Consider the following 19,049-nt stretch of genomic DNA (forward strand, 5'->3'; position numbering starts at 1 on the left):
TTATACATTTCACACTGAAACCTGCAAAAAAGATAAAAAAAAAAACCAACTTTTTGACAATTTCATATACAGCTGGCAGTTTGGAAATAGAGTACATATCAACAATTGTCCATCTTTCCCACATAGAAAAATTTACAACTTAAAACGGGTCAAAAGAAAAAATAAAGACCCTGTTTACATACTTCTTCAATGTAATTGCATTGATTCTATCAATTAAATGAGGACAAGGGACAGTTATAGTTGTGCTGTGACGTTGTTACTACGTTTTATGATGGTAATAAATTACGTCACAAATTACGTTGTGCCAACGTTGTGTGGATGGTTGTCAGCACGTGCCTTGGAGTTCACAAAATTACGTTGTACCAACGTAATTTTACTACGTTGTCACAACGATAGTATTACGTTGTCACAACGTAATGTCAACGTTGGATTGTTTACTGGGAAGTTGGCCATGATGTACTTCAGAATTGCTTGCCTTGAGGAACCTCCACGTTCTTTCAAAGCGGCGATGGCTTTTCCAATCATCTCGCTGTATTTAGGATGTGCGGAAGGCTTCTTTGGCTTGGCTGCTGCCTTTTTCTTTGGTGATTTAGCTGGTGCTACTGCTGGTGCTGCTGTTGCGTCTGCCATTTTGAATGATTCAAAATATTATCCTTTACGAAGTTTATACTACGAATAACGATTTGAAAATAACGCCATTCCAGGCCTCGTTTATTTATAACAGACGAACGCGGACCTCGACGAAGACACCCTTAAAAATAACTTGTAAAATCCATTACGCGATCTCGGTAAAATGATTATGTGCTTCTTCGAAGACTTTTATGATAATTTATAGTATAATTCTATCAAAAACATTCACATATAGCATACCAAATTGCTCAACAGTCATTAATCTTGCATGTTAGATAAACTGTGTATTTTTCGATGTACACAGTAAAAAGATATTAATAGTTAAAGTAGAACCGACTGAATTGTCTTCGCAGGTATGTTGACAGAAAATTTACGAGTTTTTCTCATTACACACATATTCTATCGTCGTAAAATTGTACAGCGGAAGAAAAATCATTTCTCTTTAGGTTTCTTTCCGTTTTTATTCACTGGAAGCATGTTCCTCCTCGTAATAAGTTTGTTTCCAGCTAGAGGGAAACACACAAAAAGTTCACGCGCCATTGTTTAATTGCAGATTTTTACTAAAACTTCAAATAACATTTTTATTCAACCCGAGCAAAATTTCGCAAACATTCAAGATTCGAATGAACAAACCCAATATCTAGAATACGAATTTAAAACATCTTTTTATTTAATCTAGCGTTGGGAACTTTTCAGAGAGCGACTTTGTTTTCAGTGGATCTGAGGCACTGGACAACTGTTTTGTATGATGCGTCTTCGCTTTTATTTCCATTTGCATGTACAATTTGCGCACTTTCAAGTCAAAACCTCGAATATGTCTTATAGAATATACCATATTTTTCAACAAAATATATTTAATTAATTTTATTATCAATAACCGATGATCTGAGCTCAAAGTGGCCTGGCCGCCTGAAAGTTTCGATACAAACAAAACAAAAACAAAACACGAAGATTTTTGTAGTTTTATAATTCGAAAGTGGTACATATCATTTGTATCTTAATTGACAATTACAAAAGTTCATTTATTTCCCCTCAAAAAGGGGAATGTGTGTCACAGTGAAGACTCTGGCTATACATATGCATTATACCTATATAAGCTATGCAAGTGAAACCAGAACCGGTAAAGGGTGAAGCAGCATCCCGTGACACGGACGATTAAAAAGACCGAGAAGGACAAAAACACATCAGTGTGAACCATTGGACTTTTGGCAAAACATTTTTCCACTGTATTGAACTAAACCTCCAGACCCCCCCCCCCCCCTCCCCCCCTTTTTCAAAAAAAAAAATCCGGAGAAAAAAGGGGGGATATATTTTCAATGAATTGTATTTGGACTAAAAATATTTGTAAACTATTGCAACGGTAATAAGCAGATTTAATGTAAAAAGAATCAAAAACCAAAGATTGAAACGAAGAAAAAATAAATTAAAATAAAATAATAAATAGGGTTCTCTTTTGAAGACATATTAGCATAGCGTTTAATGGATGTTAGTACAAGATCTAATATGCTGTGTGTGTGGTTTTCTTCTTCATTAAGGCCAAATAAAAAACAAATATGTGTGTTTCCTACTCCCTATCTACCTTATATTTAAAGCTTAGTCATAGCATACCTTAAAGTTTTTTTTTAATCCTTTTCCAATAAGCACAGAATTTCTCAGTCTCCCATGTACGTATATACTAGTAGGCTATGTTTGTGTGTGTCGTTAAGTTGCTGTCATTTCAATATGAAAATAAGGAGATGTGGTATGATTGCCAATGAGACAACTATCCACCATAGTTCAAATGCAGTGGATGTAAGCAATTATAGACAACTGTATATATGATCTTCAAAAATGAGAGAAAAAACCTATACTATACCGTGAACCTACAATTCACGCGATACCTGTTATCAGAGAAATAACTTTTTCTTACTTTTTGTACCACTGTCCGTCCATCCATCCTTGTTTCTGTTCATCACAGTAGTGACGCGTGACGTCATTGTATTGTTTCGGGTTTATTCACCTCGCGTGCTGTGGACAGATTAAAATGACATAGCAAAGATACAGTCAAGTCGTCACACACTAAATAACAGAGAGAAAAAAAGAAGAGAAAAAACACAGGACAACCATTTGAAAGAAACATAGAAACAAGTAGGTGCATTTATTTTATACACGAGTAAAACAAAGATGAAATTCGAAAGGTAGAGAATAGTGAAATTTGCATAATAAATCGCAGGTAATAAAATGACAAAATAATTGCAGAACTGTTAAATGTTGAACAAAAACCTCCGTACTTTAGAGTTTCCTTCTAACTTTTAATACACAATATTATTGTAGTAATTTTGACAAATAATAAATAAACAAATAAACAAATAACAGACAAACGTCACTGCATTCATTTGCTACTAATCTGATTTTGACGATACGTTATACATCTTTTGTATTGTGTACATTTTAACAGTTTATTTATATAGGACTGAAAAAAGTACTGAGTTTAATTTTAGAGTTACCTCCCCATTGACTAGTTGATATGAACTAGAGAGCCAACCTTTGACTTTGCTTACGTGTAGAAAAAGTCTAACAAAAAATGTCAGTCAAGTTGAACACGAAGAAGAAGAGAGAAATGGGAAAACTCACATAATGACAAAAATGATTTTTCGGTTGAAGGTTAGCTGTGTGATTTTGACCCCCTTCCCCCTAAAAAAAGAGCACAATAAAACCCTAGCATGACTTCCTATTTTCGTAGATTGTCACTCTAACGAAAACTGAATAGAAAAAGTTCTATTCAGTTCAAATAAGTGCGTGAAAATACACTGATATAATTTTAATGGTGCCTAACTACACAAAAAATATCCAAAAAACAGCTGCATACTTAGGTGTTAGAAATAGTATAGTCATAAGGAGTGAAATAAAACAAACAATGGAAATAATTTGACCCCAAAAAATATTTCATAGACCAGTGCAAAGTTCAGAGAAAAGTAAAGAAAAGGGTAGGGCTCAGCTAGATTTAGTTTGATAACTAATGTACAACAATTGTAGATTCTTTTTGAATAAATTGGGTAGCCCTTAAAAGGGCTTTTGGTGGCTGAATAGCCTCTGCAGACTGAAGTCTGGAACAGTTTACTTCTTCTTTGGTGTCTTCTTGGCTTTTGGTTTGGCTGCCTTCTTTTTTGCTGGTGACTTGGCTGCTGGCTTCTTTGGCTTGGCTGCTTTCTTTGCTGCTGGTTTTTTTGCCTTTGGTTTGGCCGCCTTTTTCTCTCCAGCTGGTTTCTTTGCTGCTGGCTTCTTCTTCTTGGGTGTGCTCTTTGCCTTCTTAGGCTTGGCGGCCTTAGGTTTGGCTGCTTTCTTTGCCTTTGCTGGCTTCTTTTTAACTACTTTAGCCTCTCCAATTCTGAAAGATCCGGATGCTCCAGTTCCCTTGGACTGCTTCAAACTGTTGTTCTTAACTCCGGCTCTGAGTGCAAGTTTTAAATGAGCATTTACTGACTTGGCATCTTTTCCGACGTTGAAGTTGGCCATGATGTACTTCAGAATTGCTTGCCTTGAGGAACCTCCACGTTCTTTCAAAGCGGCGATGGCTTTTCCAATCATCTCGCTGTATTTAGGATGTGCGGAAGGCTTCTTTGGCTTGGCTGCTGCCTTTTTCTTTGGTGATTTAGCTGGTGCTACTGCTGGTGCTGCTGTTGCGTCTGCCATTTTGAATGATTCAAAATATTATCCTTTACGAAGTTTATACTACGAATAACGATTTGAAAATAACGCCATTCCAGGCCTCGTTTATTTATAACAGACGAACGCGGACCTCGACGAAGACACCCTTAAAAATAACTTGTAAAATCCATTACGCGATCTCGGTAAAATGATTATGTGCTTCTTCGAAGACTTTTATGATAATTTATAGTATAATTCTATCAAAAACATTCACATATAGCATACCAAATTGCTCAACAGTCATTAATCTTGCATGTTAGATAAACTGTGTATTTTTCGATGTACACAGTAAAAAGATATTAATAGTTAAAGTAGAACCGACTGAATTGTCTTCGCAGGTATGTTGACAGAAAATTTACGAGTTTTTCTCATTACACACATATTCTATCGTCGTAAAATTGTACAGCGGAAGAAAAATCATTTCTCTTTAGGTTTCTTTCCGTTTTTATTCACTGGAAGCATGTTCCTCCTCGTAATAAGTTTGTTTCCAGCTAGAGGGAAACACACAAAAAGTTCACGCGCCATTGTTTAATTGCAGATTTTTACTAAAACTTCAAATAACATTTTTATTCAACCCGAGCAAAATTTCGCAAACATTCAAGATTCGAATGAACAAACCCAATATCTAGAATACGAATTTAAAACATCTTTTTATTTAATCTAGCGTTGGGAACTTTTCAGAGAGCGACTTTGTTTTCAGTGGATCTGAGGCACTGGACAACTGTTTTGTATGATGCGTCTTCGCTTTTATTTCCATTTGCATGTACAATTTGCGCACTTTCAAGTCAAAACCTCGAATATGTCTTATAGAATATACCATATTTTTCAACAAAATATATTTAATTAATTTTATTATCAATAACCGATGATCTGAGCTCAAAGTGGCCTGGCCGCCTGAAAGTTTCGATACAAACAAAACAAAAACAAAACACGAAGATTTTTGTAGTTTTATAATTCGAAAGTGGTACATATCATTTGTATCTTAATTGACAATTACAAAAGTTCATTTATTTCCCCTCAAAAAGGGGAATGTGTGTCACAGTGAAGACTCTGGCTATACATATGCATTATACCTATATAAGCTATGCAAGTGAAACCAGAACCGGTAAAGGGTGAAGCAGCATCCCGTGACACGGACGATTAAAAAGACCGAGAAGGACAAAAACACATCAGTGTGAACCATTGGACTTTTGGCAAAACATTTTTCCACTGTATTGAACTAAACCTCCAGACCCCCCCCCCCCCCTCCCCCCCTTTTTCAAAAAAAAAAATCCGGAGAAAAAAGGGGGGATATATTTTCAATGAATTGTATTTGGACTAAAAATATTTGTAAACTATTGCAACGGTAATAAGCAGATTTAATGTAAAAAGAATCAAAAACCAAAGATTGAAACGAAGAAAAAATAAATTAAAATAAAATAATAAATAGGGTTCTCTTTTGAAGACATATTAGCATAGCGTTTAATGGATGTTAGTACAAGATCTAATATGCTGTGTGTGTGGTTTTCTTCTTCATTAAGGCCAAATAAAAAACAAATATGTGTGTTTCCTACTCCCTATCTACCTTATATTTAAAGCTTAGTCATAGCATACCTTAAAGTTTTTTTTTAATCCTTTTCCAATAAGCACAGAATTTCTCAGTCTCCCATGTACGTATATACTAGTAGGCTATGTTTGTGTGTGTCGTTAAGTTGCTGTCATTTCAATATGAAAATAAGGAGATGTGGTATGATTGCCAATGAGACAACTATCCACCATAGTTCAAATGCAGTGGATGTAAGCAATTATAGACAACTGTATATATGATCTTCAAAAATGAGAGAAAAAACCTATACTATACCGTGAACCTACAATTCACGCGATACCTGTTATCAGAGAAATAACTTTTTCTTACTTTTTGTACCACTGTCCGTCCATCCATCCTTGTTTCTGTTCATCACAGTAGTGACGCGTGACGTCATTGTATTGTTTCGGGTTTATTCACCTCGCGTGCTGTGGACAGATTAAAATGACATAGCAAAGATACAGTCAAGTCGTCACACACTAAATAACAGAGAGAAAAAAAGAAGAGAAAAAACACAGGACAACCATTTGAAAGAAACATAGAAACAAGTAGGTGCATTTATTTTATACACGAGTAAAACAAAGATGAAATTCGAAAGGTAGAGAATAGTGAAATTTGCATAATAAATCGCAGGTAATAAAATGACAAAATAATTGCAGAACTGTTAAATGTTGAACAAAAACCTCCGTACTTTAGAGTTTCCTTCTAACTTTTAATACACAATATTATTGTAGTAATTTTGACAAATAATAAATAAACAAATAAACAAATAACAGACAAACGTCACTGCATTCATTTGCTACTAATCTGATTTTGACGATACGTTATACATCTTTTGTATTGTGTACATTTTAACAGTTTATTTATATAGGACTGAAAAAAGTACTGAGTTTAATTTTAGAGTTACCTCCCCATTGACTAGTTGATATGAACTAGAGAGCCAACCTTTGACTTTGCTTACGTGTAGAAAAAGTCTAACAAAAAATGTCAGTCAAGTTGAACACGAAGAAGAAGAGAGAAATGGGAAAACTCACATAATGACAAAAATGATTTTTCGGTTGAAGGTTAGCTGTGTGATTTTGACCCCCTTCCCCCTAAAAAAAGAGCACAATAAAACCCTAGCATGACTTCCTATTTTCGTAGATTGTCACTCTAACGAAAACTGAATAGAAAAAGTTCTATTCAGTTCAAATAAGTGCGTGAAAATACACTGATATAATTTTAATGGTGCCTAACTACACAAAAAATATCCAAAAAACAGCTGCATACTTAGGTGTTAGAAATAGTATAGTCATAAGGAGTGAAATAAAACAAACAATGGAAATAATTTGACCCCAAAAAATATTTCATAGACCAGTGCAAAGTTCAGAGAAAAGTAAAGAAAAGGGTAGGGCTCAGCTAGATTTAGTTTGATAACTAATGTACAACAATTGTAGATTCTTTTTGAATAAATTGGGTAGCCCTTAAAAGGGCTTTTGGTGGCTGAATAGCCTCTGCAGACTGAAGTCTGGAACAGTTTACTTCTTCTTTGGTGTCTTCTTGGCTTTTGGTTTGGCTGCCTTCTTTTTTGCTGGTGACTTGGCTGCTGGCTTCTTTGGCTTGGCTGCTTTCTTTGCTGCTGGTTTTTTTGCCTTTGGTTTGGCCGCCTTTTTCTCTCCAGCTGGTTTCTTTGCTGCTGGCTTCTTCTTCTTGGGTGTGCTCTTTGCCTTCTTAGGCTTGGCGGCCTTAGGTTTGGCTGCTTTCTTTGCCTTTGCTGGCTTCTTTTTAACTACTTTAGCCTCTCCAATTCTGAAAGATCCGGATGCTCCAGTTCCCTTGGACTGCTTCAAACTGTTGTTCTTAACTCCGGCTCTGAGTGCAAGTTTTAAATGAGCATTTACTGACTTGGCATCTTTTCCGACGTTGAAGTTGGCCATGATGTACTTCAGAATTGCTTGCCTTGAGGAACCTCCACGTTCTTTCAAAGCGGCGATGGCTTTTCCAATCATCTCGCTGTATTTAGGATGTGCGGAAGGCTTCTTTGGCTTGGCTGCTGCCTTTTTCTTTGGTGATTTAGCTGGTGCTACTGCTGGTGCTGCTGTTGCGTCTGCCATTTTGAATGATTCAAAATATTATCCTTTACGAAGTTTATACTACGAATAACGATTTGAAAATAACGCCATTCCAGGCCTCGTTTATTTATAACAGACGAACGCGGACCTCGACGAAGACACCCTTAAAAATAACTTGTAAAATCCATTACGCGATCTCGGTAAAATGATTATGTGCTTCTTCGAAGACTTTTATGATAATTTATAGTATAATTCTATCAAAAACATTCACATATAGCATACCAAATTGCTCAACAGTCATTAATCTTGCATGTTAGATAAACTGTGTATTTTTCGATGTACACAGTAAAAAGATATTAATAGTTAAAGTAGAACCGACTGAATTGTCTTCGCAGGTATGTTGACAGAAAATTTACGAGTTTTTCTCATTACACACATATTCTATCGTCGTAAAATTGTACAGCGGAAGAAAAATCATTTCTCTTTAGGTTTCTTTCCGTTTTTATTCACTGGAAGCATGTTCCTCCTCGTAATAAGTTTGTTTCCAGCTAGAGGGAAACACACAAAAAGTTCACGCGCCATTGTTTAATTGCAGATTTTTACTAAAACTTCAAATAACATTTTTATTCAACCCGAGCAAAATTTCGCAAACATTCAAGATTCGAATGAACAAACCCAATATCTAGAATACGAATTTAAAACATCTTTTTATTTAATCTAGCGTTGGGAACTTTTCAGAGAGCGACTTTGTTTTCAGTGGATCTGAGGCACTGGACAACTGTTTTGTATGATGCGTCTTCGCTTTTATTTCCATTTGCATGTACAATTTGCGCACTTTCAAGTCAAAACCTCGAATATGTCTTATAGAATATACCATATTTTTCAACAAAATATATTTAATTAATTTTATTATCAATAACCGATGATCTGAGCTCAAAGTGGCCTGGCCGCCTGAAAGTTTCGATACAAACAAAACAAAAACAAAACACGAAGATTTTTGTAGTTTTATAATTCGAAAGTGGTACATATCATTTGTATCTTAATTGACAATTACAAAAGTTCATTTATTTCCCCTCAAAAAGGGGAATGTGTGTCACAGTGAAGACTCTGGCTATACATATGCATTATACCTATATAAGCTATGCAAGTGAAACCAGAACCGGTAAAGGGTGAAGCAGCATCCCGTGACACGGACGATTAAAAAGACCGAGAAGGACAAAAACACATCAGTGTGAACCATTGGACTTTTGGCAAAACATTTTTCCACTGTATTGAACTAAACCTCCAGACCCCCCCCCCCCCCTCCCCCCCTTTTTCAAAAAAAAAAATCCGGAGAAAAAAGGGGGGATATATTTTCAATGAATTGTATTTGGACTAAAAATATTTGTAAACTATTGCAACGGTAATAAGCAGATTTAATGTAAAAAGAATCAAAAACCAAAGATTGAAACGAAGAAAAAATAAATTAAAATAAAATAATAAATAGGGTTCTCTTTTGAAGACATATTAGCATAGCGTTTAATGGATGTTAGTACAAGATCTAATATGCTGTGTGTGTGGTTTTCTTCTTCATTAAGGCCAAATAAAAAACAAATATGTGTGTTTCCTACTCCCTATCTACCTTATATTTAAAGCTTAGTCATAGCATACCTTAAAGTTTTTTTTTAATCCTTTTCCAATAAGCACAGAATTTCTCAGTCTCCCATGTACGTATATACTAGTAGGCTATGTTTGTGTGTGTCGTTAAGTTGCTGTCATTTCAATATGAAAATAAGGAGATGTGGTATGATTGCCAATGAGACAACTATCCACCATAGTTCAAATGCAGTGGATGTAAGCAATTATAGACAACTGTATATATGATCTTCAAAAATGAGAGAAAAAACCTATACTATACCGTGAACCTACAATTCACGCGATACCTGTTATCAGAGAAATAACTTTTTCTTACTTTTTGTACCACTGTCCGTCCATCCATCCTTGTTTCTGTTCATCACAGTAGTGACGCGTGACGTCATTGTATTGTTTCGGGTTTATTCACCTCGCGTGCTGTGGACAGATTAAAATGACATAGCAAAGATACAGTCAAGTCGTCACACACTAAATAACAGAGAGAAAAAAAGAAGAGAAAAAACACAGGACAACCATTTGAAAGAAACATAGAAACAAGTAGGTGCATTTATTTTATACACGAGTAAAACAAAGATGAAATTCGAAAGGTAGAGAATAGTGAAATTTGCATAATAAATCGCAGGTAATAAAATGACAAAATAATTGCAGAACTGTTAAATGTTGAACAAAAACCTCCGTACTTTAGAGTTTCCTTCTAACTTTTAATACACAATATTATTGTAGTAATTTTGACAAATAATAAATAAACAAATAAACAAATAACAGACAAACGTCACTGCATTCATTTGCTACTAATCTGATTTTGACGATACGTTATACATCTTTTGTATTGTGTACATTTTAACAGTTTATTTATATAGGACTGAAAAAAGTACTGAGTTTAATTTTAGAGTTACCTCCCCATTGACTAGTTGATATGAACTAGAGAGCCAACCTTTGACTTTGCTTACGTGTAGAAAAAGTCTAACAAAAAATGTCAGTCAAGTTGAACACGAAGAAGAAGAGAGAAATGGGAAAACTCACATAATGACAAAAATGATTTTTCGGTTGAAGGTTAGCTGTGTGATTTTGACCCCCTTCCCCCTAAAAAAAGAGCACAATAAAACCCTAGCATGACTTCCTATTTTCGTAGATTGTCACTCTAACGAAAACTGAATAGAAAAAGTTCTATTCAGTTCAAATAAGTGCGTGAAAATACACTGATATAATTTTAATGGTGCCTAACTACACAAAAAATATCCAAAAAACAGCTGCATACTTAGGTGTTAGAAATAGTATAGTCATAAGGAGTGAAATAAAACAAACAATGGAAATAATTTGACCCCAAAAAATATTTCATAGACCAGTGCAAAGTTCAGAGAAAAGTAAAGAAAAGGGTAGGGCTCAGCTAGATTTAGTTTGATAACTAATGTACAACAATTGTAGATTCTTTTTGAATAAATTGGGTAGCCCTTAAAAGGGCTTTTGGTGGCTGAATAGCCTCTGCAGACTGAAGTCTGGAACAGTTTACTTCTTCTTTGGTGTCTTCTTGGCTTTTGGTTTGGCTGCCTTCTTTTTTGCTGGTGACTTGGCTGCTGGCTTCTTTGGCTTGGCTGCTTTCTTTGCTGCTGGTTTTTTTGCCTTTGGTTTGGCCGCCTTTTTCTCTCCAGCTGGTTTCTTTGCTGCTGGCTTCTTCTTCTTGGGTGTGCTCTTTGCCTTCTTAGGCTTGGCGGCCTTAGGTTTGGCTGCTTTCTTTGCCTTTGCTGGCTTCTTTTTAACTACTTTAGCCTCTCCAATTCTGAAAGATCCGGATGCTCCAGTTCCCTTGGACTGCTTCAAACTGTTGTTCTTAACTCCGGCTCTGAGTGCAAGTTTTAAATGAGCATTTACTGACTTGGCATCTTTTCCGACGTTGAAGTTGGCCATGATGTACTTCAGAATTGCTTGCCTTGAGGAACCTCCACGTTCTTTCAAAGCGGCGATGGCTTTTCCAATCATCTCGCTGTATTTAGGATGTGCGGAAGGCTTCTTTGGCTTGGCTGCTGCCTTTTTCTTTGGTGATTTAGCTGGTGCTACTGCTGGTGCTGCTGTTGCGTCTGCCATTTTGAATGATTCAAAATATTATCCTTTACGAAGTTTATACTACGAATAACGATTTGAAAATAACGCCATTCCAGGCCTCGTTTATTTATAACAGACGAACGCGGACCTCGACGAAGACACCCTTAAAAATAACTTGTAAAATCCATTACGCGATCTCGGTAAAATGATTATGTGCTTCTTCGAAGACTTTTATGATAATTTATAGTATAATTCTATCAAAAACATTCACATATAGCATACCAAATTGCTCAACAGTCATTAATCTTGCATGTTAGATAAACTGTGTATTTTTCGATGTACACAGTAAAAAGATATTAATAGTTAAAGTAGAACCGACTGAATTGTCTTCGCAGGTATGTTGACAGAAAATTTACGAGTTTTTCTCATTACACACATATTCTATCGTCGTAAAATTGTACAGCGGAAGAAAAATCATTTCTCTTTAGGTTTCTTTCCGTTTTTATTCACTGGAAGCATGTTCCTCCTCGTAATAAGTTTGTTTCCAGCTAGAGGGAAACACACAAAAAGTTCACGCGCCATTGTTTAATTGCAGATTTTTACTAAAACTTCAAATAACATTTTTATTCAACCCGAGCAAAATTTCGCAAACATTCAAGATTCGAATGAACAAACCCAATATCTAGAATACGAATTTAAAACATCTTTTTATTTAATCTAGCGTTGGGAACTTTTCAGAGAGCGACTTTGTTTTCAGTGGATCTGAGGCACTGGACAACTGTTTTGTATGATGCGTCTTCGCTTTTATTTCCATTTGCATGTACAATTTGCGCACTTTCAAGTCAAAACCTCGAATATGTCTTATAGAATATACCATATTTTTCAACAAAATATATTTAATTAATTTTATTATCAATAACCGATGATCTGAGCTCAAAGTGGCCTGGCCGCCTGAAAGTTTCGATACAAACAAAACAAAAACAAAACACGAAGATTTTTGTAGTTTTATAATTCGAAAGTGGTACATATCATTTGTATCTTAATTGACAATTACAAAAGTTCATTTATTTCCCCTCAAAAAGGGGAATGTGTGTCACAGTGAAGACTCTGGCTATACATATGCATTATACCTATATAAGCTATGCAAGTGAAACCAGAACCGGTAAAGGGTGAAGCAGCATCCCGTGACACGGACGATTAAAAAGACCGAGAAGGACAAAAACACATCAGTGTGAACCATTGGACTTTTGGCAAAACATTTTTCCACTGTATTGAACTAAACCTCCAGACCCCCCCCCCCCCCTCCCCCCCTTTTTCAAAAAAAAAAATCCGGAGAAAAAAGGGGGGATATATTTTCAATGAATTGTATTTGGACTAAAAATATTTGTAAACTATTGCAACGGTAATAAGCAGATTTAATGTAAAAAGAATCAAAAACCAAAGATTGAAACGAAGAAAAAATAAATTAAAATAAAATAATAAATAGGGTTCTCTTTTGAAGACATATTAGCATAGCGTTTAATGGATGTTAGTACAAGATCTAATATGCTGTGTGTGTGGTTTTCTTCTTCATTAAGGCCAAATAAAAAACAAATATGTGTGTTTCCTACTCCCTATCTACCTTATATTTAAAGCTTAGTCATAGCATACCTTAAAGTTTTTTTTTAATCCTTTTCCAATAAGCACAGAATTTCTCAGTCTCCCATGTACGTATATACTAGTAGGCTATGTTTGTGTGTGTCGTTAAGTTGCTGTCATTTCAATATGAAAATAAGGAGATGTGGTATGATTGCCAATGAGACAACTATCCACCATAGTTCAAATGCAGTGGATGTAAGCAATTATAGACAACTGTATATATGATCTTCAAAAATGAGAGAAAAAACCTATACTATACCGTGAACCTACAATTCACGCGATACCTGTTATCAGAGAAATAACTTTTTCTTACTTTTTGTACCACTGTCCGTCCATCCATCCTTGTTTCTGTTCATCACAGTAGTGACGCGTGACGTCATTGTATTGTTTCGGGTTTATTCACCTCGCGTGCTGTGGACAGATTAAAATGACATAGCAAAGATACAGTCAAGTCGTCACACACTAAATAACAGAGAGAAAAAAAGAAGAGAAAAAACACAGGACAACCATTTGAAAGAAACATAGAAACAAGTAGGTGCATTTATTTTATACACGAGTAAAACAAAGATGAAATTCGAAAGGTAGAGAATAGTGAAATTTGCATAATAAATCGCAGGTAATAAAATGACAAAATAATTGCAGAACTGTTAAATGTTGAACAAAAACCTCCGTACTTTAGAGTTTCCTTCTAACTTTTAATACACAATATTATTGTAGTAATTTTGACAAATAATAAATAAACAAATAAACAAATAACAGACAAACGTCACTGCATTCATTTGCTACTAATCTGATTTTGACGATACGTTATACATCTTTTGTATTGTGTACATTTTAACAGTTTATTTATATAGGACTGAAAAAAGTACTGAGTTTAATTTTAGAGTTACCTCCCCATTGACTAGTTGATATGAACTAGAGAGCCAACCTTTGACTTTGCTTACGTGTAGAAAAAGTCTAACAAAAAATGTCAGTCAAGTTGAACACGAAGAAGAAGAGAGAAATGGGAAAACTCACATAATGACAAAAATGATTTTTCGGTTGAAGGTTAGCTGTGTGATTTTGACCCCCTTCCCCCTAAAAAAAGAGCACAATAAAACCCTAGCATGACTTCCTATTTTCGTAGATTGTCACTCTAACGAAAACTGAATAGAAAAAGTTCTATTCAGTTCAAATAAGTGCGTGAAAATACACTGATATAATTTTAATGGTGCCTAACTACACAAAAAATATCCAAAAAACAGCTGCATACTTAGGTGTTAGAAATAGTATAGTCATAAGGAGTGAAATAAAACAAACAATGGAAATAATTTGACCCCAAAAAATATTTCATAGACCAGTGCAAAGTTCAGAGAAAAGTAAAGAAAAGGGTAGGGCTCAGCTAGATTTAGTTTGATAACTAATGTACAACAATTGTAGATTCTTTTTGAATAAATTGGGTAGCCCTTAAAAGGGCTTTTGGTGGCTGAATAGCCTCTGCAGACTGAAGTCTGGAACAGTTTACTTCTTCTTTGGTGTCTTCTTGGCTTTTGGTTTGGCTGCCTTCTTTTTTGCTGGTGACTTGGCTGCTGGCTTCTTTGGCTTGGCTGCTTTCTTTGCTGCTGGTTTTTTTGCCTTTGGTTTGGCCGCCTTTTTCTCTCCAGCTGGTTTCTTTGCTGCTGGCTTCTTCTTCTTGGGTGTGCTCTTTGCCTTCTTAGGCTTGGCGGCCTTAGGTTTGGCTGCTTTCTTTGCCTTTGCTGGCTTCTTTTTAACTACTTTAGCCTCTCCAATTCTGAAAGATCCGGATGCTCCAGTTCCCTTGGACTGCTTCAAACTGTTGTTCTTAACTCCGGCTCTGAGTGCAAGTTTTAAATGAGCATTTACTGACTTGGCATCTTTTCCGACGTTGAAGTTGGCCATGATGTACTTCAGAATTGCTTGCCTTGAGGAACCTCCACGTTCTTTCAAAGCGGCGATGGCTTTTCCAATCATCTCGCTGTATTTAGGATGTGCGGAAGGCTTCTTTGGCTTGGCTGCTGCCTTTTTCTTTGGTGATTTAGCTGGTGCTACTGCTGGTGCTGCTGTTGCGTCTGCCATTTTGAATGATTCAAAATATTATCCTTTACGAAGTTTATACTACGAATAACGATTTGAAAATAACGCCATTCCAGGCCTCGTTTATTTATAACAGACGAACGCGGACCTCGACGAAGACACCCTTAAAAATAACTTGTAAAATCCATTACGCGATCTCGGTAAAATGATTATGTGCTTCTTCGAAGACTTTTATGATAATTTATAGTATAATTCTATCAAAAACATTCACATATAGCATACCAAATTGCTCAACAGTCATTAATCTTGCATGTTAGATAAACTGTGTATTTTTCGATGTACACAGTAAAAAGATATTAATAGTTAAAGTAGAACCGACTGAATTGTCTTCGCAGGTATGTTGACAGAAAATTTACGAGTTTTTCTCATTACACACATATTCTATCGTCGTAAAATTGTACAGCGGAAGAAAAATCATTTCTCTTTAGGTTTCTTTCCGTTTTTATTCACTGGAAGCATGTTCCTCCTCGTAATAAGTTTGTTTCCAGCTAGAGGGAAACACACAAAAAGTTCACGCGCCATTGTTTAATTGCAGATTTTTACTAAAACTTCAAATAACATTTTTATTCAACCCGAGCAAAATTTCGCAAACATTCAAGATTCGAATGAACAAACCCAATATCTAGAATACGAATTTAAAACATCTTTTTATTTAATCTAGCGTTGGGAACTTTTCAGAGAGCGACTTTGTTTTCAGTGGATCTGAGGCACTGGACAACTGTTTTGTATGATGCGTCTTCGCTTTTATTTCCATTTGCATGTACAATTTGCGCACTTTCAAGTCAAAACCTCGAATATGTCTTATAGAATATACCATATTTTTCAACAAAATATATTTAATTAATTTTATTATCAATAACCGATGATCTGAGCTCAAAGTGGCCTGGCCGCCTGAAAGTTTCGATACAAACAAAACAAAAACAAAACACGAAGATTTTTGTAGTTTTATAATTCGAAAGTGGTACATATCATTTGTATCTTAATTGACAATTACAAAAGTTCATTTATTTCCCCTCAAAAAGGGGAATGTGTGTCACAGTGAAGACTCTGGCTATACATATGCATTATACCTATATAAGCTATGCAAGTGAAACCAGAACCGGTAAAGGGTGAAGCAGCATCCCGTGACACGGACGATTAAAAAGACCGAGAAGGACAAAAACACATCAGTGTGAACCATTGGACTTTTGGCAAAACATTTTTCCACTGTATTGAACTAAACCTCCAGACCCCCCCCCCCCCCTCCCCCCCTTTTTCAAAAAAAAAAATCCGGAGAAAAAAGGGGGGATATATTTTCAATGAATTGTATTTGGACTAAAAATATTTGTAAACTATTGCAACGGTAATAAGCAGATTTAATGTAAAAAGAATCAAAAACCAAAGATTGAAACGAAGAAAAAATAAATTAAAATAAAATAATAAATAGGGTTCTCTTTTGAAGACATATTAGCATAGCGTTTAATGGATGTTAGTACAAGATCTAATATGCTGTGTGTGTGGTTTTCTTCTTCATTAAGGCCAAATAAAAAACAAATATGTGTGTTTCCTACTCCCTATCTACCTTATATTTAAAGCTTAGTCATAGCATACCTTAAAGTTTTTTTTTAATCCTTTTCCAATAAGCACAGAATTTCTCAGTCTCCCATGTACGTATATACTAGTAGGCTATGTTTGTGTGTGTCGTTAAGTTGCTGTCATTTCAATATGAAAATAAGGAGATGTGGTATGATTGCCAATGAGACAACTATCCACCATAGTTCAAATGCAGTGGATGTAAGCAATTATAGACAACTGTATATATGATCTTCAAAAATGAGAGAAAAAACCTATACTATACCGTGAACCTACAATTCACGCGATACCTGTTATCAGAGAAATAACTTTTTCTTACTTTTTGTACCACTGTCCGTCCATCCATCCTTGTTTCTGTTCATCACAGTAGTGACGCGTGACGTCATTGTATTGTTTCGGGTTTATTCACCTCGCGTGCTGTGGACAGATTAAAATGACATAGCAAAGATACAGTCAAGTCGTCACACACTAAATAACAGAGAGAAAAAAAGAAGAGAAAAAACACAGGACAACCATTTGAAAGAAACATAGAAACAAGTAGGTGCATTTATTTTATACACGAGTAAAACAAAGATGAAATTCGAAAGGTAGAGAATAGTGAAATTTGCATAATAAATCGCAGGTAATAAAATGACAAAATAATTGCAGAACTGTTAAATGTTGAACAAAAACCTCCGTACTTTAGAGTTTCCTTCTAACTTTTAATACACAATATTATTGTAGTAATTTTGACAAATAATAAATAAACAAATAAACAAATAACAGACAAACGTCACTGCATTCATTTGCTACTAATCTGATTTTGACGATACGTTATACATCTTTTGTATTGTGTACATTTTAACAGTTTATTTATATAGGACTGAAAAAAGTACTGAGTTTAATTTTAGAGTTACCTCCCCATTGACTAGTTGATATGAACTAGAGAGCCAACCTTTGACTTTGCTTACGTGTAGAAAAAGTCTAACAAAAAATGTCAGTCAAGTTGAACACGAAGAAGAAGAGAGAAATGGGAAAACTCACATAATGACAAAAATGATTTTTCGGTTGAAGGTTAGCTGTGTGATTTTGACCCCCTTCCCCCTAAAAAAAGAGCACAATAAAACCCTAGCATGACTTCCTATTTTCGTAGATTGTCACTCTAACGAAAACTGAATAGAAAAAGTTCTATTCAGTTCAAATAAGTGCGTGAAAATACACTGATATAATTTTAATGGTGCCTAACTACACAAAAAATATCCAAAAAACAGCTGCATACTTAGGTGTTAGAAATAGTATAGTCATAAGGAGTGAAATAAAACAAACAATGGAAATAATTTGACCCCAAAAAATATTTCATAGACCAGTGCAAAGTTCAGAGAAAAGTAAAGAAAAGGGTAGGGCTCAGCTAGATTTAGTTTGATAACTAATGTACAACAATTGTAGATTCTTTTTGAATAAATTGGGTAGCCCTTAAAAGGGCTTTTGGTGGCTGAATAGCCTCTGCAGACTGAAGTCTGGAACAGTTTACTTCTTCTTTGGTGTCTTCTTGGCTTTTGGTTTGGCTGCCTTCTTTTTTGCTGGTGACTTGGCTGCTGGCTTCTTTGGCTTGGCTGCTTTCTTTGCTGCTGGTTTTTTTGCCTTTGGTTTGGCCGCCTTTTTCTCTCCAGCTGGTTTCTTTGCTGCTGGCTTCTTCTTCTTGGGTGTGCTCTTTGCCTTCTTAGGCTTGGCGGCCTTAGGTTTGGCTGCTTTCTTTGCCTTTGCTGGCTTCTTTTTAACTACTTTAGCCTCTCCAATTCTGAAAGATCCGGATGCTCCAGTTCCCTTGGACTGCTTCAAACTGTTGTTCTTAACTCCGGCTCTGAGTGCAAGTTTTAAATGAGCATTTACTGACTTGGCATCTTTTCCGACGTTGAAGTTGGCCATGATGTACTTCAGAATTGCTTGCCTTGAGGAACCTCCACGTTCTTTCAAAGCGGCGATGGCTTTTCCAATCATCTCGCTGTATTTAGGATGTGCGGAAGGCTTCTTTGGCTTGGCTGCTGCCTTTTTCTTTGGTGATTTAGCTGGTGCTACTGCTGGTGCTGCTGTTGCGTCTGCCATTTTGAATGATTCAAAATATTATCCTTTACGAAGTTTATACTACGAATAACGATTTGAAA

General features: G+C 35.6%; 3 protein-coding genes across 3 annotated transcripts; all 3 read right to left on the bottom strand.

Annotated features, from left to right (window-relative positions):
- Positions 1-3,661: 3,661 nt before the first annotated feature.
- Positions 3,662-4,361, bottom strand: LOC143053894 (histone H5-like). Its single transcript, XM_076226686.1, has one exon. The coding sequence runs from the start codon at positions 4,300-4,302 to the stop codon at positions 3,727-3,729; it is 576 nt and encodes a 191-aa protein (XP_076082801.1). The 5' UTR covers positions 4,303-4,361; the 3' UTR covers positions 3,662-3,726.
- A 2,972-nt stretch (positions 4,362-7,333) lies between these two features.
- On the bottom strand, positions 7,334-8,033 carry LOC143053895 (histone H5-like). The gene has a single exon (XM_076226687.1). It carries the CDS (start codon positions 7,972-7,974, stop codon positions 7,399-7,401), a length of 576 nt encoding a protein of 191 aa, XP_076082802.1. The 5' UTR covers positions 7,975-8,033; the 3' UTR covers positions 7,334-7,398.
- Positions 8,034-18,349: 10,316 nt separating this feature from the next.
- LOC143054982 (histone H5-like) lies at positions 18,350-19,049 on the bottom strand. The gene has a single exon (XM_076228092.1). It carries the CDS (start codon positions 18,988-18,990, stop codon positions 18,415-18,417), a length of 576 nt encoding a protein of 191 aa, XP_076084207.1. The 5' UTR covers positions 18,991-19,049; the 3' UTR covers positions 18,350-18,414.

The sequence above is a fragment of the Mytilus galloprovincialis genome, chromosome 12 (genome assembly GCF_965363235.1).
Source record: "Mytilus galloprovincialis chromosome 12, xbMytGall1.hap1.1, whole genome shotgun sequence".
Taxonomy (NCBI): domain Eukaryota; kingdom Metazoa; phylum Mollusca; class Bivalvia; order Mytilida; family Mytilidae; genus Mytilus; species Mytilus galloprovincialis.